Below are 26,022 nucleotides of genomic sequence, written 5' to 3' on the forward strand. Positions count from 1 at the left end.
CTGGCCCAGATTACAACAGTTTGTAACACAGCACAACTGACTATATATGTATATATACACACACGACAAGTAGCCAGCTCCATCATCTAGGGGAGGGATGGAAAAGTCACACCAATAGCTAATAGAGATGAAAATAGTCTGTTTAACTGAGGTCATCCTCAGTGTATCATAGTGCCACCCTGTGACAGTCTAGAATATTATGTTCACAACTTTTACAAGCCTATGATAAATTTTGTACAATTATGCCTTCTGAGGGATCATTTGAAAAGCTATAATCTGCTGAATATCATTATTCTTTTGAAATGTGTGTAGCAACACTATCTATGAAGTTATGAGATTCTACTCTAAGACGGTTATTGAAATATGCTGTAATTCTGGGTAACACCCACAAGCCATTTTTTTCAAGAGACAAAGACACTGGCCCCAGCCAGGTGTTAAAGGGCTATCACTTGCTTACGTGGCCATTCTCCAGCAGGGGGAAGGTGTGAATAAGAAATTTACATTTAATCGCAGGGAGAGTTCAAGCCTCGTATCCACAAGAGACTGCTTGTCACCTGCACCCCAGCTGGGCATAACCCTCAAAGAGGGGAGAGTGGGAGAAGAATGAGAGACAGTGACTCAGACCCTCCACTCACAGCAGTTACAATGCTTGAAAGATAAAGGTGTCCAATGTGCCTAACCCCGCAGAACAGCACGTGCGCAAACAGGGAAGTGGTTTCCCCTAGGTCTGGGTTGAGGCACAACTGCAGGACAATGTGGGTAAGTTTGCACTGACACTACCTAGGCTGTGTATTGTTTGTGGAGAACAAGGAGTCTAGTTTATTTACACAGAGCTATTTTACAGAAAGTCAGAAGATTAAGGTATTAATCCCAGTAATGCCAGAACTGTCAGATCACAGTAATCACCCAGGAAGGAAAAAAGTGAATACATAGAGACAAATTGTGTTCTTAGTAACTGGTATAAATCCAAAGTGGCTCCACTAACCACTAGAGTGTGATTTTGAATTAAGTTGGTGCAAAGGAGAGCAGAATTTGGCTTTTAAGGCCAGATTCTCAGCTACCGAGAATTAGGGTAGTTCCGCAAAGGTCACTGGAGTGACACTGATTTACGTTATCTGAAGATCTCAGCCCATTATGTTTGGATTCTTATTATTTCAAAACCAAGTAACTTCTCATTTGAAACAATGAATTCCTCCTCCAAATAGGTCTGGGGGGGGGGGGGGTCCATGGATCAGTGTTCATGTCACACTCATCAGCATGTGGCCAAAATCAGTTAGGGTACATACCTGGGATATGTGGGACTTCCAGTTCAAGTCCCCTTTGCCCCGAACGGAAGGAGGGATTTGACCTGGGATCTGCCACCTCCAAGGTGAATGACCTACTTACTGAGCTATGGGATATGCTGATGTGGGGCTCCCTTTGGTTCTCCTGTTGAAGTTGTTCCGCTGGGGATAATACAATAATAAAAGATTGGTGCAGGGGGACTGGATTCTTGGTCTCCCACATCCCAGGTGAATGTTCTGATCACCAGGATACAAAGTCACCCATGCTTGTTCTCTCCTTCTGGCCCTATGATTCTTTTGTTATTTATCTACAGTGCACCAGGGGAGATTGAAAGAGCTCCACATCAGAAGATCTCAGAGCCCAGTGGTTAGAGCACTCAGCTGCTGAGAGGTAGAAGTCCCTGTTCAAATCCCTTCCCTCGCTCTAGGAGGGAGGGGACTTGAACTGGGAGTCTCCTGCAACCCATCTGAGTATCCTAACTACTGGGTTAAAAGTTGTGAAGGAGTGATCCTCCCACCTGGCCCTTTTCGGTAGGCCCACCTATAGGGGCCCAAAACAGTAGGTGAGGTCTGAGCCTGCTTACTTGATCGGTCTCTGCAGTAGTTACGTGAGGAACACTTATCTTCCTCCAGTTTGTGCATTGCACTGGGGCGGAGGAGTCCAGACTCCTACTGTGGGGCTGTGGCGCACATGATCAGCGGCCAAAACATAGGTGCCTAGGAAAACTTTTGCAGTAAAAGTTTAAGCACTGAGCAATTGCAGGTGCCTACAGGTTTCAAGGGCAGCTGAGCAGGGATTTTGCGAACCCCAGTGGGACCTTGAATCTAGCCCTTAATTTGTACTACAATTCTTATTTTCAAATGGTACATTTCTTGCACTCTTATTCCCCTGCCCGCTCCCACAACAATCTTATCCTTGGTGGTGCCACCAGCCAAGAGGCTTGTGCCAACATTTTTATCACTGAAGAGCTACCTATTGTCACAATAACAGCCCTGAAAATAGTCTTGTAGCATACTGTAGGATCAATAATGCCATAAACAGTGAAATACACTATAAATCTCAAAGTAGTTGAAAGACAAGGCCAAGCAGAACTCTTAAGCACAGACTCCTGACCCAAATGCATTCACATCTACATCAATATACAGTATGGTCCAAGAGAGCCAAACAAATGTTTTAGTATTACCATTGTCAAACTGCTCCTGTCTTACAGGGACTGGTGCTTTTCTGATTTTGACACGGTTCCTTAACTCACATCCATGACTTGTGATCTTTGTTTAGAGCAGCCGCATAAGACTGTCATTAAAACCTTTCAAGTCGTTAAGAGGCTCAAAGTTCTCTCTTCATTACATCCTGGGCAGAAATTCAGTATGTGTGTTAGAGATGAGGCAGAATAAATAAATTAAAAAAACCAAACAAAAACAACCCACGTATTTATGTTGATACCCCCTCAGATAGCAAGGACACACCATCAGGATTTAAGAGGAGTCTACAATATAGTCACATGATGTTTTAATGTCTAAAACACAAGCACAATCTAGCAAGGTAGCATGCATTCCAGAAGTCCCTCAACAAGCCAAAGTTTCCCCAAATACCCTTGCCATTTGGCGATGCTCTAAGAACTGCTTACACGGTCCATCTGTTTAGCATGGCACTGGGCTTGGACAGATTCCCAGGGCTCACCAAATACCAACACTGACATCTACTGGAATGCTATGCTGGTCAGAGCTACTTTAGCAACAGAGACAAAAACAGGAGGTTTTTTTTTTTAAAGCATGTTGCAGCTTTATGAACTTTACAAGTCCTTAAAAATATTGAACAAACGCTGCTTATCATTTATAGGTATCGGTATCATCTATAGGTAATTATTTTCTGATTACTACAAAATTAAAAAAAAAAGTGTCCGATTAAAAGCAATCCCATCATGGGTAAACCCCTTTGAAATCCCTCCCGGCCAGGGGAAAGCTCCTCTCACCTGTAAAGGGTTAAGAAGCTAAAGGTAACCTCGCTGGCACCTGACCAAAATGACCAATGAGGAGACAAGATACTTTCAAAAGCTGGGAGGAGGGAGAGAAACAAAGGGTCTGTGTCTGTCTGTAGTCGTCTTGGCCGGGGATAGACCAGGAATGGAGTCTTAGAACTTTTAGTAAGTAATCTAGCTAGGTACGTGTTAGATTAGGATTTCTTTAAATGGCTGAGAAAAGAATTGTGCTGAATAGAATAACTATTTCTGTCTGTGTATCTTTTTTGTAACTTAAGGTTTTGCCTAGAGGGGTTCTCTATGTTTTTGAATCTAATTACCCTGTGAGATATCTACCATCCTGATTTTACAGGGGGGGATTTCTTTATTTCTATTTACTTCTATTTTTTATTAAAAGTCTTCTTGTAAGAAACTGAATGCTTTTTCATTGTTCTTAAGATCCAAGGGTCTAGGTCTGTTGTCACCTAGGCAAATTGGTGAGGCTTTTTACCAAACCTTGTCCAGGAAGTGGGGTACAAGGTTTTGGGAAGTATTTTGGGGGGAAAGACGCGTCCAAACAGCTCTTCCCCAGTAACCAGTATTAGTTTGGTGGTGGTAGCGGCCAATCCAAGGACGACGGGTGGAATATTTTGTACCTTGGGGAAGTTTTGCCCTAAGCTGGTAAAGAGAAGCTTAGGAGGTTTTTCATGCAGGTCCCCACATCTGTACCCTAGAGTTCAGAGTGGGGGAGGAACCTTGATAGTATCATCTATAGGTAATTTTCTGATTACTACAAAATTAAAAAAAGTGTCCGATTAAAAGCAATCCCATCATGGTTGTGCTCAAGTGATTTCCCTGTATTTAAACATTCTCTCATCTCCATAAGCCATCTTAAACATTGGACAAATCAGAGCTCCATTTAGAAGTCTGCAGAACAAAGGGTAAGATTGCGATTACTTGTTTGCTGCATATGGCAAATATTTTTCTATTTCAACACCTGTCGTTCTCTGTAGTACTGTCCCCGTCAGTGTTCATATTGGAGAGAATGAACACCTCAAACTGGAAAGGAAAGCGGTGCTTAGCAGACAGCAGTTTTGCAGTAATCCATATTTGTAGAGTACCATTTTACAAAAGGGATTTCAGTTCTTCATTTCTTAAAGCCTCAGAACAGCAAAGAGGAGCAAAATGTTGGTTTTATTTATTTGTTAAATGTTGTTAATTCTAACGATCAAAAATTTGGCCTTGATTCATGCTTAGTCTGGATCACTTTTTTTTAAACGTTTGATGTGCTGTAGCAAGTTGTATGCTCCACCCCACCCTCAAAAAAAAAAAGATGGATTTTAGCTATACCTACAAGTTAGACCTTTATTAGTCAATCACCTTGGTTGTGTTTTGCAATAGCAGTCCTGGAATCCCCAGGCTTGCTAAAATTGGATAGCATGTCAGGCCTGCATCAGTATGTTCCTACCTCAATAAAGGTCACAGGTGTAGGGGGATAAGTATAGACGCATTTCAGTATAAATGGAATCAGGATTTAGGAATCTCCCGGCCTCTTAACCACAGCTATGGGAAAGCAGTGGGCATATTATTATTATGACAGAAGTCACCAGGTGGCAATGTTCCACAGAGTTTTACAAGTTCTTTTTCTTAGCATTTGAGCACTATTCAGTCTTCAAAGACATGCTGTATTGTTGTTCATTTTCTAATACAATTTCTTTATGGGGGTTTGTTGCAAACAGCAGAAGGGTTTGTGATGTGACCTCTCAAACTACAGTCAGTACCTAGAGCAGAGGAGAAAAACCAGGCACTGGTGTTTTGGCTAGAATTCCCAGGAGGAATTTCCTAGATGTTTGACCACTGCTGTTTCAGGTGTCTACTGCTCTCACTGTAAACAAAGCAAGTTACACTAGGAAAACACCCTGATGCTAAGACAGATTTCTTCTTCGAGAAACTGACCTGCCAGGCAATGAAATTGGCTACCACTTGGCAGGGGGGTGACAATACAAAGAAGGCCTCTGTGTCCAATTCACCAAAAAATTCTCTCTAGTCTGTATGTCCAAAGTAGAGATGTTTAAGTGTTGTGGCCATGGAGGATCCCCAACATCCTTCCATGTATATTATGGAACTCATACTGATACAACCAAACAACTGGCACACAAGATGGGTACATAACCTTCCCTGCCTTCCAGCCCCTAAACAACTTTTTCCTATCCCGTTTCCCTCAGTGTGACTGTAGAAGGAATTCTAGCTCCCATGCTTACTTCTGAGCCCTCTCTAAACTTTTTAGATAGGGTTACATCTGTGATGGAGCTGTCCAAAAATCAGGACCCTTTGGTACTCTTCAGAATTAAAGTGAGGACTTACCTTTTGTTCCAGCTAGATGTATTTATATCTGTGGCCTGCCAACCTGAAGCTCACAGGAACCCTCATTCTTTCAAGCGACCAAATCAGGCACTACCATACTGGAAAAAGAAAAGGAGGACTTGGGGCACCTTAGAGACTAACATTCATTAGAGCACAAGCTTTCGTGAGCTACAGCTCACCTCACGAAAGCTTGTGCTCTAATGAATGTTAGTCTCTAAGGTGCCACAAGTCCTCCTTTTCTTTTTATGGATACAGACTAACATGGCTGCTACTCTGAAACCTACCATACTGGAAATGCACCTCCTGCGATGGAACACCAGTACAGTTGACTGAGTGACATGGCAACTCTTCACAGAGCAGCATATAAGAGAGAGAGAGGGGAAAGACTATAAACGTGATACCTGTCAAACAAACAACTAAAAATAACGAGCAAATGAAAACTATGGAAGGGCAATGCCTATGGGTCTGGAGAGTGTGCGCTACAGGCAGTTGTATTCAGAATTGCTATAGGCCAACAATTTCCTGGCTCCACTTAGCACTTCTTCTATCGGACATGTTGTAGTCAGAGTATCACCCTCCCTTTGTGTCCTACACCTTGGTTATCTTCCCTCTTTGGTTTAGTCCTTTTTCTCCAGATTTGCATAACACATAGAACAGTTGTAAAATATGAATGACTAGAATGTAATGAGGTCATGGTCCATGATTGGGGCTCCAAGGTTCTCTTGCACTTCAAATAAATAATATATTGCACTTACCTTTATCTTCCGAGCACTTCTTTTCCTCACATCCAATAATTCAGTCAATCAATAGCTATTCAGTCAATCCTAGCTATAAAGATAGGGACAGTGTTATGGCATATATGAAATTTACTGCTGCTGAGAGCAGATTTTGTCCCTTAATGTCTGCATAGTGCTTTGAACATGCATTGTTTGTAAAGTGCTCATTATTAGAAAAAGAAAAGGAGTACTTGTGGCACCTTAGAGACTAACCAATTTGAGCATAAGCTTTCGTGAGCTACAGCTCAATTCATCGGATGCATACTGTGGAAAGTATAGAAGATCTTTTTATACACACAAAAAGCATGAAAAAAATGGGTGTTTACCACTACAAAAGGTTTTCTCTCCTCCCACCCCATTCTCCTGCTGGTAATAGCTTATCTAAAGTGATCACTCTCCTTACAATGTGTATGATAATCAAGGTGGGCCATTTCCAGCACAAATCCAGGGTTTAACAAGAACGTCTGGGGGGGAGGGTAGGAAAAAACAAGGGGAAATGGCTAAGTCATTATGCAAGGTAACCTATTTCCACAGTATGCATCCGATGAAGTGAGCTGTAGCTCAAGAAAGCTTATGCTCAAATTGGTTAGTCTCTAAGGTGCCACAAGTACTCCTTTTCTTTTTGTGAATACAGACTAACACGGCTGTTACTCTGAAACCTGTCCTTATAATAAATGTAATGAGTATAGTTTGCTATATACATTTGATTCCAGTAAAAGAGCACAATCTACAGAAGCCCCGTGGACCCAATTCTGATCTCATTTAGGGTGGTGTAACCTCTACTGAGCATAAGGGCATTAGAGTTGTGTAACAGCATTAGGCCCTGTCAGGTAACTGCATTTGCCTCAATATAAGACTGGCAGAGCAGAGCTAAGAACCAGGGCCCCAGCTTCTAGAGTTACTAGATAATTACATTCTGCCCAACCACAATCATTGCAAATACTCCTAGCAAAACAGGGTTGCAGCACTATCTCAGTTTTCCCACAACCATCTTTGGCTTACTCCAGATGCTGTCTGGCTGAGACATTTTAAAGTGTTCAACCCCTTCCAAAGGGACGGAGTCCTTTAGTCCCCACTCCAATACAACATCAGAACAAGAGTCTCCTGCCCCACTGGGCTCAGCCTTCAGCCCTCTACTTTACACAGGCTCCCAGTGGCAACACCTGGTCTCATTATCTAGCTGCCACCTTCCAGGCTCCAGTCAACTCAATCTCCTCATCAGCTTGACCCTCCTATCCAGGGTTTCTGGTAGGACACAGCCCTGTCATTTCCACGCTAGAGCCCAGCTTATTACCTCACAACAGAGCAGCCTGTCTACTCTCCTCCCAACATCTCTCAACTGCAAAGCTTTCCTCTACCTCAGTCAGTCTGTCCACATCCCTCCCCAGCCAGGGGATTCTGCCCCACCTGGGCTCCTCTTCCAACTCAGGCTCCAAAGTTACCCTCTGTAGGTGCTTCACCCCAACTCAGCTGTGCAATCTTTTCCCCACTCTGCTTACAGAGCAGTACCTTCCTCTGGAGGCCAGCCCCTCAGCTGTTAATCTTTAAGACTTCTTCTCTTCTCTAGCTACAGGAAAGTCCCTACAACAGCTTTCCTCAGCCAGCATAACTTACTTGCTTCCTCTCCCTCTTTACTGGTAGCTTTGCCCAGGGATTTCCATGCCTGATGCTTTTTCCTCCTTTTAAGTCCCAAAACCTACAGAGACATAGCAGGGAAGGGCTAATTAAGGAGGGCTGACTGGCCCCAAGCCACCTGGGTCTTAAATGGCCATCCTGTTAAGAGTTACGGGTATAAGTAGTTTGTATTTGAACCGGTTAAACATTCTCTGACTAGCCCTCCTGCGGCACTCACTGGAAATCAGCATTGTCAGCTGGTGGGCTGACTTGGCAGGGTCAAAACCAGTCACAGAGCATCAAGTCTTTTCCTCCAGGGATCAAGAGAATATAATCAGTTAACACAAATAGAACGTAAACAGAAAACTCCCCCAGCATGGGACTCAAGCCAGTCCTATGAACCCAGGTGTGAACCCATACTCTTCTTGCCTTAACCACTCTGATAGCTCTTGCCCTGAACACCTGCAGTGAAGCTCAGCTGAAGGTAACCTGTTACTCACTAATGATGAAGTAGTACCCATGGGCCACCTCATATGCCGAAGGATAATTAGATGAATGTAAGCTCCCAGTATGATGCTGTGGCCAAAAGGACTAATGCCATCCATAGATGTTTAAACAGGGGAATTTCAGTAAAAGTAGGAAGGTTATACTACCTCTGTATTTGGCATGGGTGCAACTGCTGCTGGAATGTCTAGTTCTAGTGTTCACAATTCAAAATGTATGTTGATTGATTAGAGTGCGTTCAGAGAAGAGTTACAAGACCAATTAAGGGATTGGAAAACATGCCTTATAGTGATAGACTCAAGGAACTTTATTTAGCTTAACAAAGACCAGCTTAAGGGGTGTTTACTTGACTGCACTTCATAAGTACCTATAGGGGAACCAGAAATTTGATAATGGGCTTTTCAATCCTGCAGATAAAGGTAAAATAAGATCCAACGGCTGGCAGCTGAAGTTAGATAAATTCAGACTAGAAATAAGGCACACATTTTTAAACAGTGAGGAGAATTAACCACTGGAGTAACAGACCAAGGGTTGTGGGGGATTCTCCATCAATGGTGACTTTTTAAAATTAGCAGGAGGTGTTTTTCTAAAAGATCTACCCTAGTTTAAACAGGAATTAATTCAGGGAAGGTCTATGGTCTGTGTTATACAGGAGGTCAGACTAGATGATCACAATGGTACCTTCTGGCCTTAGAATTTTTGAATCTCTTGCCTTTAGCTGCGACTTCCAAACTTAGGCATTGAGTAAACAGGAGGTTTAGAACAGAGCTAAGCAACATAGTTGGTAAATTAACTCCCCTTTCACATAGGTTCAAATGTCAGCACATGTGAGACAAGGTGGGTGAGGTCCTATCTTTTATTGGACCAACTACTGCTGGAGAGAGAGAGAAGCTTTTGAGCTTACACAGAGCTCTTCTACAGGTCTGCTGATTGTGTAAGCTCGAAAGCTTATCTTTCTTACCAACAGAAGTTGGTCCAGTAAAAGATAAACCTCACCCAATCTGTGTCTCTGATATCCTGGGACCAACATGACCACAACACTGCATAGCACAGGGTTGAGCAACTGACAAATAGAATGGGTGCGGTGGGTAGTGGAAATCTCTGTTTGTGAATCTGTTTGCAAGATGGAGCCCTGTTGGACAACAGCCAGACCACATCTCAAACTGATACATGACCAGATTTGGATGAGGGTTTCTGCAGTTAAGATGGAGGTGTAGTAGCTGAGCTAAGTGGGCAGATAATTCCACAGGCAATGGCCACATTCTGCTTGACTGTAGTCAGTCCCATTAGCCCTCGTTCCCAGGTGCCAAAAATTCACATAATTAAAAAAACAAACCAAATTATTTAAAAATGAGTGCTTGGAAGGTTCTGCAGAGGTACAGTTAGGGTTTGCCCTCACGTGAGTAACTGGCAAGACATTGTTGGTATTTTCCTTGGGGGCACCAGTGCTGTATAATACCATCAATTTTTAAGTAGAATTTCCCATGGGGAATGCTACTCAAAAATGATTGGCATGATATGGCTTCATGTCTCCAATATATACAACACTGAATGGACAAAACCCTCAACAATTTAGTACTTTGCCTCCCTATATAAATTCTCAGAAGCAGAAATAACCTTCTTTAGGGAAATAATCTACTTTTAATATTTTGCTTTTATGAAGCGCCTGTGAACTGAAGCTGCACAAATAAGGTGCAAATAAGGTGTACAAAAATAAGGTGCACATTTTGAACCATTAGGGTAATTAACTATTGGAACTACTGAATTAGGGATTCCCCCTCACAGGAATCTTTAGATCTAGACAAGATATCTTTCTTAAATATATGCTATAGCTCCACCAGAGGTTATGTGCTTTTTGCAGAACTTATTGGGTAAGGCTCTCAGGCCTGTGTTAGGCAGAAAGTTAGATCAGATGATCAAAACAGTATCTTCTGGCTTTAAAATCTATGAATCTATAAAGTCAGGAACTCAGAAAATGAATTTTCAGTAATGCATGGAACATGTCTGTAAAGGATTGTACATGTCTGATTTGGATAGAATAGACTGTTTCATGGTCTGTATTGCATATGTAATATGGTGCACACTGTAAAATAAACATATGATAGCAGACAGTTAATCTTTTTCATTTAAATGATTCTCCCTTGGACATAATGTGTGAATCCATTAAAAATGCACACAAAACAAAACAATGTAATTTTTAATCTGAAATAGAAAAATATAATTAAGAAAGAGAAGTTTTATTAGGGCAATTTCACTTTATTTTTCCATACAGCAAGGTCAACTATAGCAGTAATAATAAAATAAGCATGGAAACAAATTGCAGCCCAGGACAGAGTACATAATTTGCAGCAACTACAAGCAAAAAGTAAGTCTGTGATTACATAATAGTAAAACCAAGCACATCTGTCCTTTCAGCAGATGAAAGTTGCAGGGTTGCAAGTAAGTGCAACGTTATTAATTAATCAGTGTGAATACTGAATATTCCAGATAAAATAATGGCCTAATTTCCACCTTTTGCTTATGTAATTACATGGTTTCTTGAGTGCTTTTCATTCAAATGGTAACATTTGATAGGTTTTTGTTTTTCACCTGCTAAAAGAACAGGACCATTACAATAAAAAAATAATCACATAACTACAGCTACAGTGTGCTGTTTGGTTTGCCTGTTCATAATTTAATTTTTGTGAATGTCAATATCTGTTTTGAAGTTTCTTGTTTTGTGAACAATAAACCACTGAAATTGTCAGAAACTGCTTTGAATAGAATATATCCTTAATATAGTTGTTGGTTGTTGTTTTTTTTTGTCTTTTTGTTTTTTTTTTTTGTTTTTTTGTTTTTGATACTTTAAACATGCAGTAGTTTTTGAATAATGTACGGAATATTTAATCCATGATTTCACCTTGATGGTCTGAAATACCTGCTTTTTTAAAAAAATTTTTTTTTAAAGTAATGATTTTCAGGCAGATTTGAACCGGTGGAGCTTTTTTGTCAGTCATGAGATCTTGGAAGGATGGCATATCTTTCCAGCTGAAAAAATCCTGGCAAACTACAAGCTGTCCACATAAAGCAAAGCAACTTTTTTGAAGGGGTATGGAGTGCTAACTCTGTGCCACTTTTGCAAGCAATTTTGTTCAGCCTGTCATTTTATTAGCCTTAACAAAACTCCTTGTAATTATAGACATTTTTATTCAAAATAAGATCTTACTATTATACAGGTTTCTCTCTTTTTTGACTATATACAGAAGTGCAAAAAGTCAACCTTCTCTCTATACGTTCCCACATGCTAAACTGCAGCATAATCAACCCTCAAGAGTTTGCACACACGCTTTAATTCTTGTTACGTAAACTTTGAGTATTTGGATTATCAACAAAAAGTCCCTTGATCTATTGATTATGCAGCTTATTTATAACAAGGCCTGATATTCAGGGATTTCAAAAAATATTTAAACAATATTTTAACATTTGAAATGGATACAGTAGAAAATAAATTTTATTCTAATATCTAGGAACTAGATTTTCTTATAATAACTAATTACAAACAAAATAAATCATCAAAATATTATTCAATTGTCTGCCAGGATTGTTGCGATAGCAACAACTGAACCTCTTACTTAGCAATGATTATATAATTATAAGATATCCATATAAAAGATCTTTGTTCTTTTAATGAAAACTAGACAAGAACTAACGATGACTGACGTTCTTACATTGTAATATTAAATCAGTAAAATATAAATCATTTAGTTAACAATAATACAAATACTCATGACACTACATGTAAATTCAAAACTGAATATGTTATGAAGAAAAAAACCTACTTTTTATTTTTTATTTTTTTTTGTATTTTGAAAAAGTCATCAGTATAATCTAATAAAACAAAATTCTATAAACTGAAATGGTATTCAACTGGTAATAGAAAATGAAAATGATCTAATAAATGTAAGAAATAAAAACTACATTTTAAAAAGAAAAAATAAGTAATATTCTGTAATGTAAGTAACTACAATAACACGTGAAGTCATCTATACTTTCTTAACATGATTGAAATTACATTGGTATGGGTTTTAACCCGTAATGTAATAATCTAAGGCTTTAATAGATGTACAGTACAATCAGTAAAATCAACACATCATTCTTATACTAGAAAGCATCTCTCTCAAGCATAAAAACTTGCAGTAAACTTGGAAGTATGGAAAGTTCTATAACTGAACTCACACTTCTTCCACTCCATGCTATACTACCAGTGACCTGGCCCCCACTTCAGCAGTTTGCTGAACAGAGCAAAAATATCCTTTACTAACTGCAACATCCAAACCACAAAAAGGAATTCCTTTGGATGAATCCATTCTTAAAAACTTGAATGCACATCTATTTTTTTATTATTATTATTTTGTAAAGGCTTTCTAAGGCTATAAGCAGTTAATCTGAACCAAAAACAAAACAAAACAAACAAACAAACAAACAAAAAAAACTCACAAAACTCACCCAGGTATTTAACCCACCCAATTCTATGCTAATTAACATCTCAGTTTTTTCATATTTTGGTTTATCATGCATCTGATGTCAGTGCTTCTTTCTTCTTTGTTTAGAGTCACTATTTTGAAGTGTGACTTTGATGAAACATTTAAGCAAAAGTGAAATCCATCTCTGCAAAGCATTTATAGTCTTTTGACAGAGGCTATAAATAGAAGCAAAATAAGTTCCTCAAACATTTTTGTTATTGTGTCTCAGAAATGGCTTTTCCCTTTTGTATATTGAGTTATTCAGTAATAATATGCATAAATTTTACACTACAATGCCTTAAAATAGTTTATATATATTTATATGTCCAGTATGTGTTACGTTAATCTGTACTGATAGTTTGTTTTTCTGTTGTCTACTTTTATTATAGGTTGAATTGGCCATTTCTGAGACAGCTTTGGTTTTGGAAACAGAATGGTGCCTTTGACTGAATAGTACTAACAAAATAAGCAAAAATGTGGCTCTGAAAATAACACTGCAGAAATAATACTCTAATTTGATGTACAGTCTATGGCACTTCATGAGAATCCTTAACAACATGGTACTTAAAGCCACTGATGTGCTTTAGAATATACACAGTTGTGGTTTTGCTTGGCACATTCATCTCTGTCAGATACCTCTCTTACCACGTCTTACAATCTATTACATTAAAAATATTACTCTTAAACAAAAATTACTGTGCATGCACGCTCTCATCTATAATGGCAATTTTAAATACAAGGTGCACCTTTGTTATTTGTAAACCTTGAAAGAAATAAACTTACTTTAAAAATTATATCTTGGTCTACAGACGTACCAATACATAATAGATTTATGATTACATCATAGTCTGTCTTTTCAAGATGACATACATGATTATGTAGGAAATAGACTATGTATGCATATTTAAATATATAGGCATACCTCTGTGCTAGAAAAGATAGACAATGTTGTAGATTTAGACAATAAGATCACCTCAGCACAAATATCAATTAAATGTACAAAGTATATAGGCAACAGTGTGCAGTGGATTTCCAAGTTGTCGTTTCATCTTGTTAACATGCAGTATGTGGATGTCTTACTGCTGAGGGAATTTTTGTGTGTGGCTTGACGGTATATACATTATGGCTAATGCTCATGTCCTTTTCTCTATCCAAGCACACTGTCCTTTTCTCTTTAGTATGATCTAGAAAGGGAAGCAGGCAGAAAGAAAATTAATTTAGCATTTTCATTCATTTTCTTAAAGCAATCTCAACATGAGGCGAATCAGTCATTGAAGTCAAGAGGAATTTTGTTTACAAAAAAGGCTACAGGATTGACCCTCAAACAATTTCTTCACAGAAAAGATTTTCTTTGCAGACATGTTAGACATACTATACATATTGACCATGTATAATAAAATAGTATTCTGTTGCTCTTGAACAGTGGTTCTCAAACTTTTGCATTGGTGACCCTTTTCACAGAGCAAGCCATTGAGTGCAACCCCCCCCTTACAAATTGAAAACACATTTTTTTATATTTAACTCTATTATAAATGCTGGAGGAAAAGTGTGGTTTGGGGGTGCAGGCTGATGGCTCATGACCCCAAGGGGTCACGACCCCCAGTTTGAGAACCCCTGCTCTTGAATTTTACAGCCTCCTCTACCTAGTAGGATTGACAGTATACCACTCACTTACTGGCTTTGTGTTAGGGGCCATGTCCTGGTCCCACTGGAGTATATGGAGTCAGTAGATGGTATTCCCACCCACTTCATCGGAACCAAGATTTTGGGGTAACATTTTCCAAAGTGCCTAAGCAACTTAGGAGCCAAAATCCCAGTGACTTTTAATCAGACGTAAACACTTAAATCCCATTTGCAAAATGACAGACAATTAGGCCATTAAAGGATTAAGATCCATTGAAATCACTGGGAGTTAAGTGCCTGAGGCCTTAGGCCTAAGTCACTTAGGTGCTTTTGAAAATTTGAAAAAATTGGCCTAACAGAATAATAAGGAACTTGTATGATTCCATATATTAAACCAATAGTACAGTCTCACCTTAAAAATGCATTCTGTTTTGGAACATCATTTCATTAAGGTCATAGCAGAAATAGAAAAGGCCCAGAGAATGGCAATAAAAAGTAGAAACTGAGAAGGGGAAGGTGGTGTTTTATACAAGGAGAAATAAAATAGATGATATAATTGAGTGAGGAGACAAGTAAGGGGAGAGGAATAACTGGAAGTAGTTTTTAATGCAATAATAAATTAACCTGTGGAAGTCACTGTTGTAGGATAATGCTAAGGCAAATAGCTTAGTGTGAATTTTTTTAAAAAGGACTGGACTATGACTACAATATCTGAAATCACTCCAGCTAGGATAAAAGTTACAAGGGGTATCATTCCTTTTCCTTCAGGACTGATCATCAACTAGTGTCAAGAATAAATTTCCTCCTCTGCTGAAGAAAGATTACAATGAAGGGGCTATGAAAATCATTGATAAAAATGGGAACGAGGTACCTAAATACTACAGAGGATCTTGGCCAAAGTGAATGATAAGTTTTTTACAGCTTGAACCTGACTAGTAGACAGTACCTCTGTCGTGGGATAGGGGGTGGGATTGAAGTGGTATATTTACTTGCTGCAGCTATTAAGTTAGCCTAGTGTAGTTGGGTAAGATACTATATCAGACAGAAAGAAAAATGAACAGCCCAAATCATAAATTTAAACTAGGATTTCATCATAGAAAGGTCGGTGGGGAAATCGCTACAGGTAAGTCAAGTAAAAGTCTTTCTTTGTGAAGAAAGGTTAAATTATAAAGATCTGACACATAATATCTAGGGCTGTAGTTCAAGCCAAACATATGCAAGTAGAAACTGAGCTTGTATTCTCAGCATGACCTCTCTCTACTAAGTAACCTATTTCACAAAAATACCACACATAATTTATCATAATTTGGCAGTCTGTGCTCAAGAGAAGCCACAGGCTGAGTTAGGCTGATGACTAAATTCTCATTCTCAGGTACAGAGGCTGGCTTAGCAGACACTGCAATTTAATAGGTCTTTCTAAAGCAACTCTCAGTAAAGTGACTTGTCCCACATTTGGCCCCCGGGGCATAGGAGCTAGTGGTGCCTCTGCCAGTCTCAAACAAAAGCTAAATTCTCATTTAATAAACTCTGGTTTTATTAACGAAATAATACTATATGAGCCCCATCCTAAGCTTGGCTGGTCCCAGGGTTACTTTCCCCAGCAGGGCAGCAAGATGGCAGTACAAGCTGAAGCCCACTCTAATGAGATGGCAGCATTCTCCAGTTACTTCACCCTGTTAGAAGGTGTTGGAACCTTACAGGGAGCTGCAGGTCAATTATTGCTAAATCACTGGGGTAGATGTGGCTTATCAGACTCCACCTCCCTATACCTGCCATAGTGTGTCAACAGTAATTAACGTGGCACTCCCTGCAGGTTTCCAATTCCATCGAACAAAGTGAGGCTATTAGAGCCAATACTGGTGCCCCAGCACAGTGACTGTCAGTGCTAACAACCTGGGGCCTCCCCTCCCCAAAGGCCTTTCATGTACTTGGGGTACAAACAGCGTTAATTTAAAGTTGATAACTGCTGTATCTTTTGGAGGGGACAAACACAGGGCAGATAAAAAGAAAACTGAGTTTGCTACATCCTGAGCCCCCTGAAAATGGGAGGCTGATGTTTTAAGAAGCAGATCACATAATTAAGGGTGAAATGCAGAAGGCTGGAAGCAAGACTCTCATCATCACTTAAGCCCAATGGTTGAGGAATGATCTCCTCACCATTCACACACATATGAAAAGAGTCTCTGCACCAACTCCAAATAGGCTGGCATAAAGGGTTTGGTCGCAGGTGGGATGGGGAAGAGATTATTGTTTCCACCATCATGTACATCACCTGCACAAGTAGAGTGGGGGGAACTCTGGTAAGTATTGTAGATTACAGGCTACTGAGTAGCTGCTGTGAAGAATCTGTGTGATCTGTTTCTGGGAAGAGGGGAATTCAGCTTTCTGCCAGTTCAACCCTTGGCCTCTGCTGAGAGTGTCACAAAGGTGACTGTTCATGCCAGATGCAGCAGCCTTGTGATTTTGTTGACTAGGATCGACTGAAATCACCAACTCATTTCACATACACACTTGTCTGTTTCTGTAATATTTTTTAAAAATCATTTCTATATGAATGCTGTGACTGACATGTGCCAGAAGTTCGGTAATGTCAAAGAAACCCATATCAATTCTTTCACAACATTTTTCCATAGCTTTTATTTTTTAAAAATCCAATATGTCCCTGAAAACGCCAAGTTATACACATACACAAAGAGAGTTTGAAAACTATGCAAGCAATACATTGGAAACTTACTGTTTGATGACAAAATGTCTACATCTGTGTAACATACTTGTGGCTAGTCAGATGTTCGGCAGATATTATGGGTATCTATAGGTAAAAATGTAAACAATGAATAACATGTGCAACAAATCAACCAAGAGAGAGAACATTTTATTAAAGAACATAACAGTTCAGAAAAGTGGGGATCAGCTGTGAGGTGGTGGACTTTATACTATAAGTTAAAGTAAACTGAAGTGCTAAAGTAGCAACTTAAAACTGAAAAACATTGTGGTAAGTACTGTTTGACCAATGTACATAAGTATTGTTTGTTTAGAAAGTAAAAGAAGTTAAAATCTACAAAAGTTCATGCAGTGCAGTAATTGAGAAGAGCCCTTTTTGTTGGCCTACACAAACTTTTGTGATTTGGGTATTTCACTTAATCATTTGAAACAATAAACTCTACAGTTAAACAACCTCAGCCAAATTTTGCAGTGATCATTAACTTTGGGTGTCTCCATTTTTGGGTGCCAAATTTAAGATGCCTCGTATGCTGATTTCACAAAGGGTGATGACCCACAGTTGAGTTGAGCTGAGCTGTGGGTCCTCGTCCCCTATAAAAAAGTGGTACAAAGTGTCAAAGTTTGGTACCAAAAAAGGAAGGCACCCCAAACTAGTGAACAATTCTCAAAACGTTGTCAATAGAATTTGCAATGGCTCCTAAAGTTTATCAACTCATTTTCCATAGTATTTTTTTTAAAATTAAAACCACAAGATAATATTTAGAAGTAGCAAAGAAGCACACAAGTCAACCATCTCTCTGGAGCCCAATCCTGCAAGCCCTCCAATGAGTGGCACATAGTTGAAGTCCATTGGAGTGCATGTACACAGGCCTTGCAGAATAGGGCCCTCAATCAGGGAAAACAGTACTGTATTTTCATTGAACTACAAATGTGAAAGGAATTGTACATAAACTTTCATCACAAACAGGACTGGGAAGTGGAAAGACGCACTTATGTACAGAAAAACAAGCCCTGCAATATGATGTGATACTGATTTTTTCAAGGTTAACAGCTATTTACAGTCATACAAGTAATATTTCCCATCAGCTAATAAACCTGCAAAAGAAAGGGAGGGTGGAAATATTTCTCTAAAACAAATTTAATGTTTTTAGTGGTTTTTTTTTCCACCTCTAATGCCCTCTCTTTACCTGTCATCTTTATACAGTTTTACAGCATTGCCAACTTGCACAGAAATGTGCTCCAAGCATAATGAAGCTTCTCATACCATTCTGTCTACTGCTGCAGGAGAAGATGTTGCACCCAACTGTGTAGAAGCATCAGGGATAGTGCTGTCGAAACATACCAAGGACCTTCAACACCAGTCAATGAAGATGAAGGGCCAGATCTTAAGACCTTCTGCATGCATGCGCATTGCATTGTGTGGCATTAAGCAATTTCAGCATTGCTTATATACTATATACATATATTAATTATATATGTATATATTGAGGTTTGGCTGCAATACTTTACTGAAGTGTGTTATGAGGGTCCAGGGAGGATATGCATGAAATGGTCAGATTCTACAACAGAAAGTTTCCCTACAATCTCTTTGGGCAAGCGCAGGGTACCTCACATAGAGAACAGGCATTTTGTGGTTTTGCTCACGCCAGCAATTCTCAGGGGTTTGCAGGCTTTAAAATCAAAATTATTTAAATTGTGCAGTAAATGACTCATGCAGTTAAGATATGTCTGACATACAGTAGATTTATTTAGCGGACGCTTATTTACAAGAATGATAACTTCTCCATGAGTATTCCTGGATATAATTCTTATTCTGGGCTAAATCTGTGAGAGACTTTTAGTTATTCACTGAAAAACAAAATTAAGCCTTTTTTCCTCTTGCACAAAGAGGTAGGTGGTGAGAAATTACATTCAGCTTCTGTGAAAACTGACCAGATTATTCTGGTTTGGGTTTTTAAAATATCTAAATAACACAAGGGAATCTGATGTGCACACTTATAAATCATTATAACAGTGTGATTTTCAGGCATGATGGCTGAGATGCCAATTGCTGCATATGCCACCAAAAAGTTTACAGTTGGCTTAGTAAAGAAGGTGGTGTGTAGCAAGCAACAATGGAGATACTCCAGGACAAATACTAAGGCTCTTGGCCTGACCCCATAAAAGGCTCAGAACTCTCAACGAAAAATGTATAGTGCTCAACACTTTGCAGGAACAGGCTCCTGATTTCTAGAACTAGCATCCTATTTTACAAGTGCAGTTGCCTGCAGGTTTAGAGGTGCAGCTGCAACAGATTTCAGGCACAAGTACTACTGTTCATAGCTCTGACTACCTGATTGGATTTTTAAAAAGTGCTCAGAGTTTAATGGAAGCAGAGTTAGGTCAAAGGTTAGCACTTTTGAAAATCCTGGCCTTAAATACTAGCATTTACCCCTGAAATTAACTGTGAATGCAAAACATCCCCCACAAAATTGGAAACTGAGTTAAGGACATTTTAAAAAACAAACAAAAAACCCTGAAGACACTTGTGGGCCTCTCAGTGAATTGACTGAGAGCACTACTTGCATCTTAGCACAGAATTTGGTGCTATGTTTTAGCACAATGATAATGTGCAGGAATTCTAAATTTGCAGTATGGCTTATAAAATTTATTTCTCGGTACATTTAAATAAAAGGGAAAGGAAATGGTCTTTTAGAATGTTTTTACTCTTTATAGTTAATGTTCCAACTATGATGTAGTAGAAAACAACTGAATTTTTAACAATCTAGTGAGCTAAAACGCTGGGCCAAATTCCATCCTCATTTATGTAAGTGCAATTTCCATTGGAGTAAATGGGAGATGCACCCATGTAAATGTGGCCCACAACATTTATCTTTACAGAGTTGTTTGTGGCAGTGCAAGGAGAAGTTTAACTTACAGTTTAGCTTGTTAAGCATTTATTTTCATCCTCATTTTATACCCAGATAAAACAACATTCATAGTGGTAGTTTAGAAAGAGTTTAGTCAGGTTTTGAATGGACATTCAGTTAGTTAAAGTTTGTCCATTATAAAATTAATGAGGCCTCTCCTAACGAATTCACAAGTTGAGACAAAGATTTACAAGTGTGCCTCTGGCTTGCGTAAGCACAAATATTTTTGTTTTGTTTTTGAAGAGATTCAAAACACGTCCAGACTCTTAAATTCCTGATCCTGTAATCCCTCCACGCACAGCTCCCACTGGCTTTGACCAGAGTTTTGCATGCAAAAGAACTGTAGGCTTTATGTGCACAGAAAAATTGGATTCTGTGTACTATCCCTGTCTCTCTTTAGATCTATGAAAAGATAAATAAGCTACATGGCCTATGAAATGTCAAGAGTGCATCAGAAAGTCTCATGTAAAATACTTTTAGCATCAGAAATGGAGCTGTAGCACCTTCTGAGCCTGGACAAAAGCTTTCTAAGCTATGCTACAACTCTTAGAGAGAATGTGTAGGCCAACAAGAAGTAAAATCAAAACCCCCATGCTCATTAAAAGCACCAATTTCAAGTTGTTTTTAAGGAACAAAGCTGTAAATTAGCAAACCTGGTTGGCTGTGGCTGTTGCAGCGAAGGGGACACTTGTGGCAGATGTTGTTGCTGCAGACACAGTGGCTGGCGTAGCACCGTGCACCATGGGAACTTTCGGAAGGAAAATCACATAAGCCAACATACAGAAGAGTGTAGCAGTAGGGGAACCATGGCAACATGTGATAGAATAATTGAGCATGGTATTTATCATAGCAATAAGCCATGTGACGAGACATCATTGCCAGCGAGTGACATGCAATCACAGTGCAAAGCAGGACAACATTCCAGGGAGAAAGGGAGAAAGGGAAATGAAAGAGGAAAAAAAGGGAAAAATGCTTGTTACCATCAAATCAAGAAAATCAACACGAACAAGTTCAATTGTTTCAATATGAAATCAACAAAAGTATTTTAAAAATGTCCTTATGTTTACATTTTTATGTCTAAACAAAAACACAAACAAGAAAATCCAACCCAAGTATTTACCACACAAAAGTAAATCAGTTTGAATGAAAGTATGTTTTATATTACTATAGTAAGACACAGTATGTTACTTAATACAAGATAGTTTCTAAACACAAACTCATAGTCCAATCAAAATCCACCAAGGAAAAATGTGCAATTCAGAACACTACTATCCAACTTCTAGGTGTCCATGTCAATTAAATAAAACAACTGCATTTAATTGACAGGTGTTAGTGCAGAGGGTGTGATGGGGGGATGGACTGGCACAAGAGCTGCAAGTTAAAACCTAGCAGTGGATTTTGAGGGTCTGTGAGCTGCACCACAGGTTTAAGATAATCAAGAAACAAAGCTGGCACCTACCAACACTTGTAGCGGGTGTCATGCACAATATTGAGCCTGCCCATCATGCATTGCAACAGGAAGGTGGATTTGAAAAGGGAAAAGAATTAAAACAACCCATCACACGTGTAATTAGAAAATTTCATTTGAACAAAGAAGAAAAATTGTTATTATGGGAACAGTGGCATGTAACTGTCAGCACAATCAAATCATACAATAGCACAGTGATCAAGTAGAACTAGTCTTAAGTGAAGAAAAAAAGCTGATTGAACTGTGTGCTGGTACATTTTGTTTGCCTTTATTTCTATATAGTTTCATTTGTCTATGAAATATTACTAGAAAAGGTCTCATGGCTTATTTCAAAATTCAGTTTTAATCTGATTGATTTATCTTTCTGACAAACTTTGTTAGCATAAAAATAAACGTATATTTCTTTTTAACTATATTTTATTAAGATTAGAGGAAATGATCAAACATGTTATTTATCTTTAACACTCTCAGGGTAAGCCAGCACCCAAATTTATGTTAATCCTAGCACTAAGATTATACGGAGATATGCAGGATAATAAAGAATGAAGGAGTGGGATTGTTTCACCCGTTATCCAATCCATATGCACAGGGGATCCTCCACACAGAGTTTTCTCCCTGCCTAAGCCCATCAGTCTCTGATGCTGCTGAAGAAGGAAGCAGAGAGTGCACAGGTTGAGAGTTGGTGCAGGCTAAGGGAAACGTTCTCTTTTCTGCAGTTGTCCCAGGAAGAGATGGGGCCAGGGACAGTTGTAGGGGGCCTGCCAGGGGCCAGAGCTAGTGTGGAACCCCAGCAGTTCTTCTGAGTATTCACCACATTTGCCAGCTGAATAATAGGGGAGAAGAACCACATGAGGGGATGGATCCTCATGGAGTTTCCACTCAGGGCTACCTTGTGTGGGTTTTCCCATAGGAAGGGATGGATTGACCCAGAGTTAGTCTTGTGTCTTTTCCTCCAACCCCTCTAGAGGAATCTCATGTGTCTTGGTACTGCATAGGTGTTAGTTGGGTTGTGTGAAGAAATGGTTTCTCAGTTAACTGGCAGTTCCAAAAATTAAAACAAACCCATCATTTTGGGTCCAATGATGAGTTTTGTTTGAAATGAAACATTTTATTTTGATTTAGAGTTTTTAAACAAACATTTTGATTTTTTTTCTTTTTTAACAACTGAAACAATTTGGCAAATCAACCCAAATTCATGAAATGTTTTGGTTGACCCAAATCTGCATTTTTTGCCAAATGTTTGCTCAGCTGTAGTAAGGACAGTGGTAATTTTGCACACAGTATTATTTACAATATGTAGACACTGTGGGGTAAGCTGAAGATGAAGTGTCAGCTTCAACTCTGATTTTTCCTCACACTGTTTATTTTGTATTTTAAATGCAGGATAAGAAATGCAGGTCTCCCACATAGCTCCCAGCATGAGCTAAGCACACTTGATTGGCATTGTTTCTACACTGTAGGACACACTTTAACTGACCATATGTTGTTGGGTCTGTGGACCCATTGGCCTTTGTAGAACATCAACAGTTCTTAGATAATTGTTCAGTTGAGAGAGACAATCTTGTAGCCTGTCACTCTCCTTGTGCTATAAAAATAATAATTAATTAATAAGAAATCAATTCTCCAAAGAGACATCAATGTCAATAGAAGCACTGCATTTTTAGGCATGCTCAACTCCCAGTTTTCAAATTCCAGTACTTGGGCAATCTCATTTATTTTAGCTAGCTCCATATTGAGAAATCAGTATTTGCATGTTTTTTGTTTCCTACCCGAAGCTTAAAAATTAAACATTATAAACAAAAGGCCCAATTCTTCATAATCCATCATACTGAACATTTTTTGAAAAGACTTTCTTCCCTATTTAATCATATTGTTAGATAAATTTACTCTGATATGAATCAATATAAACGAAATAATGAAGTCCTGAAGATGGGGACCATATGAAACTGGAAACAGACTCTGAATGACTGTCTGTGGGAGCTACTGCTATACTATTACCTTAGAGAGACAAGGTGGGTGAGGTAATATCTTTTATTGGACCAACTTCTGTTGGTGAGAAAGACACAGGCTTTCGAGCTGACACAGAGCTCTTCTTCAGCTCCGCATAAGCTCACAAGTTGTCTCTCTCACCAACAAAAGTTGCTCCAGTAAAAGATATTACCTCACGTACCTTTTCTGTCTAATGTCCTGAGACCAACACAGCTACACCACCACTGCACACTATTACCTTGATACCATATGGCGATAACAAAAGGAAATTATTGCGCCTGAATGGTGATGCATGTTATCTTCCTAGCTTGTGCTATGTGGTGTATAGATTTATAAGCCATGTTGCACGAACTTGTACAATGCCAAAGCCATGAGCTTTTGGAGAAATAAAATAGTAATTACTATCATTAATGCTGGGGATAACATGGAAGTTAATGCCTGTAATTACTAGAAGACACATTTAAGGTTATTGGGAAAATGGCATAATTAATCCTTCTAATTATTTTACTGTTTCTATTAATCAAAAAATAATGTAATTATTCATGAAAGATGTTTAAAAGGAGGGCTATTTAAAGGAAAGGCCTCATCCCGCTTGCTTTACTCACAGGTGAATTGCTACTGAAGTCAATGGAACTACTTGTCGGAGCGAATATGTGGCCCCAGATTTGACCCTGAACTACAGACTATGTGCTAAACACATTGCTCTCAATAACACCCACACAACCGTCATGATGTCAATGAAGTTGCATGAGTATAACTGAAAGCTGTGCCACTCTATGTTATTAGACAAGTACAAATGCCCTTATGTTTTACATATTTTATTATACCTAGTATATTACATCAGTCCATGCATAATTAAGTCTACATGCTAAAAACAAGAGTTAGCTTTTTGTAATGATTCTCTGAAATATAACTGTAAAGCTTTCACCTTAAATTTTAGTTTGAGTTATCATCATCATTAATGTTATAACCAGTACACACAGTTTTGAGAGGGATTTGCAGCAAATGAACGTAAGGCAGCAATGAAAATACTAGCTAGGGTGCAATAACTTGCAAATATGAAGACATAATGCAGTAGGACCCACTTGCCAATAATAAAAATCACTTTTGCTATGACCTAAATATTAATCTTGACTTCAAAAGCTTTGATTTACCAATAAGAATGTATGAATAGTGAATTTGCTAGTTCAAATGTTCCTTGGCTTTGCAGCACACGGCAGCATTTGATTTCAAGCATGTGCTAATTTAACTGATTATAATTTCTCAGATAAATTATGTCTAGAGAGAATGCAGTAATTTTGATGGATACTCTGTTTTCACTGGGATTTTAAGCAGTTCCTTTTCCTCTTTATATATATTTCCTACTCCTGATTCGCTGTTTCACTCAGTTTTTTTATTCAATTAAATCTAGAAAGCACCACCATATAGACCAGATTATTAGTAGAGAACATAAGTGCTTCAATCTGTATGAAGAATTAGTGTTACAGAGCCTGATCCTGCTCCCGTTAACATTTCAAGGGGAGCAAAATTAGTCCCCAGAGCCAGAGGCCCCAATTAAGGAAAATGCTTAGGTATGTGTCTAAATCCATCTCTAGTTAGGAAAGCACTTAGGGCTTGATCCTGCTCACACTGAAGTCAGTGGCAAAACTCCCATTGTTTCAGAGTGGTGCAGGATCAGACCTTTAAACACATACTTTTTAAAGGAGTTTAGCTAACTAATAATTCAGCTAGGCACCTAGTGGGATTTTCACAAGCGCTTTTTAGGCCTCTATCTCTTGTTGGTTTCAAGGAGACGAACACTCCTAAGAGCTTTTGAAAATCTGAATGGGTGTGCCTCTGCTTCTTTAAATTCCTAAATTATTTTAAAAGTCTGGTCCATTATGCTTTCCTGAATTAGGGCCTCATTTGGAACTTTATACATTGATCTAAGGTCATGCTAAAGATGCACTAATCCGAACCAAACTAGTAAGATGGTACCAATTTAGCACAAATGGTGCAGTGCATCCACGCTGGATGTGACAGACTCATGGTGTGACGTGTTGCAGTTTTGTCCCACATTTATACTAGAGCTGTTCCAAACTGTTTCAGGTGAAATGCCCTCTGAGTACTTATCCCACAGTTCCTGAGACAGCTCCCGGAAGCAACAGATTCTGGAAGACTTCAAAAGGTCAGAGGTTCACAGTAGGAAGACTATCTGAACCATTTCAATCTCAAGTGTTTTAGGTCCAGATCCTCAAAGAGATTTACGTGTCTAACATGCACAGAAATCAGACACACCTGTGTCAGTTTACTGACACATGACACCACACCC

At 39.0% G+C, this 26,022-nt stretch overlaps 1 protein-coding gene across 16 annotated transcripts in view; it reads right to left on the reverse strand.

Annotated features, from left to right (window-relative positions):
* Positions 1–10,734: 10,734 nt before the first annotated feature.
* MBNL1 (muscleblind like splicing regulator 1) overlaps positions 10,735–26,022 on the reverse strand; it is a 196,510-nt gene continuing 181,222 nt past the window's right edge. For 12 of the 16 annotated variants that reach the window (XM_048864448.2, XM_048864460.2, XM_048864456.2 and 9 more), the window contains 4 exons: positions 21,714–21,749; positions 20,908–21,002; positions 17,359–17,433; positions 10,735–14,185 (listed from right to left, as the gene is read on the reverse strand). In XM_048864448.2, coding sequence (XP_048720405.1) covers positions 17,377–17,433; positions 20,908–21,002; positions 21,714–21,749 — 188 coding nt within the window. In that variant the 3' untranslated portion in view covers positions 10,735–14,185; positions 17,359–17,376. The remainder of the gene's footprint in view (positions 14,186–17,358; positions 17,434–20,907; positions 21,003–21,713; positions 21,750–26,022) is intronic. The other 4 variants (XM_048864452.2, XM_048864457.2, XM_048864459.2 and 1 more) reach the window with 1 other exon arrangement.

This window comes from Caretta caretta, chromosome 9 (genome assembly GCF_965140235.1).
Source record: "Caretta caretta isolate rCarCar2 chromosome 9, rCarCar1.hap1, whole genome shotgun sequence".
In the NCBI taxonomy this organism is placed as follows: Eukaryota; Metazoa; Chordata; order Testudines; family Cheloniidae; genus Caretta; species Caretta caretta.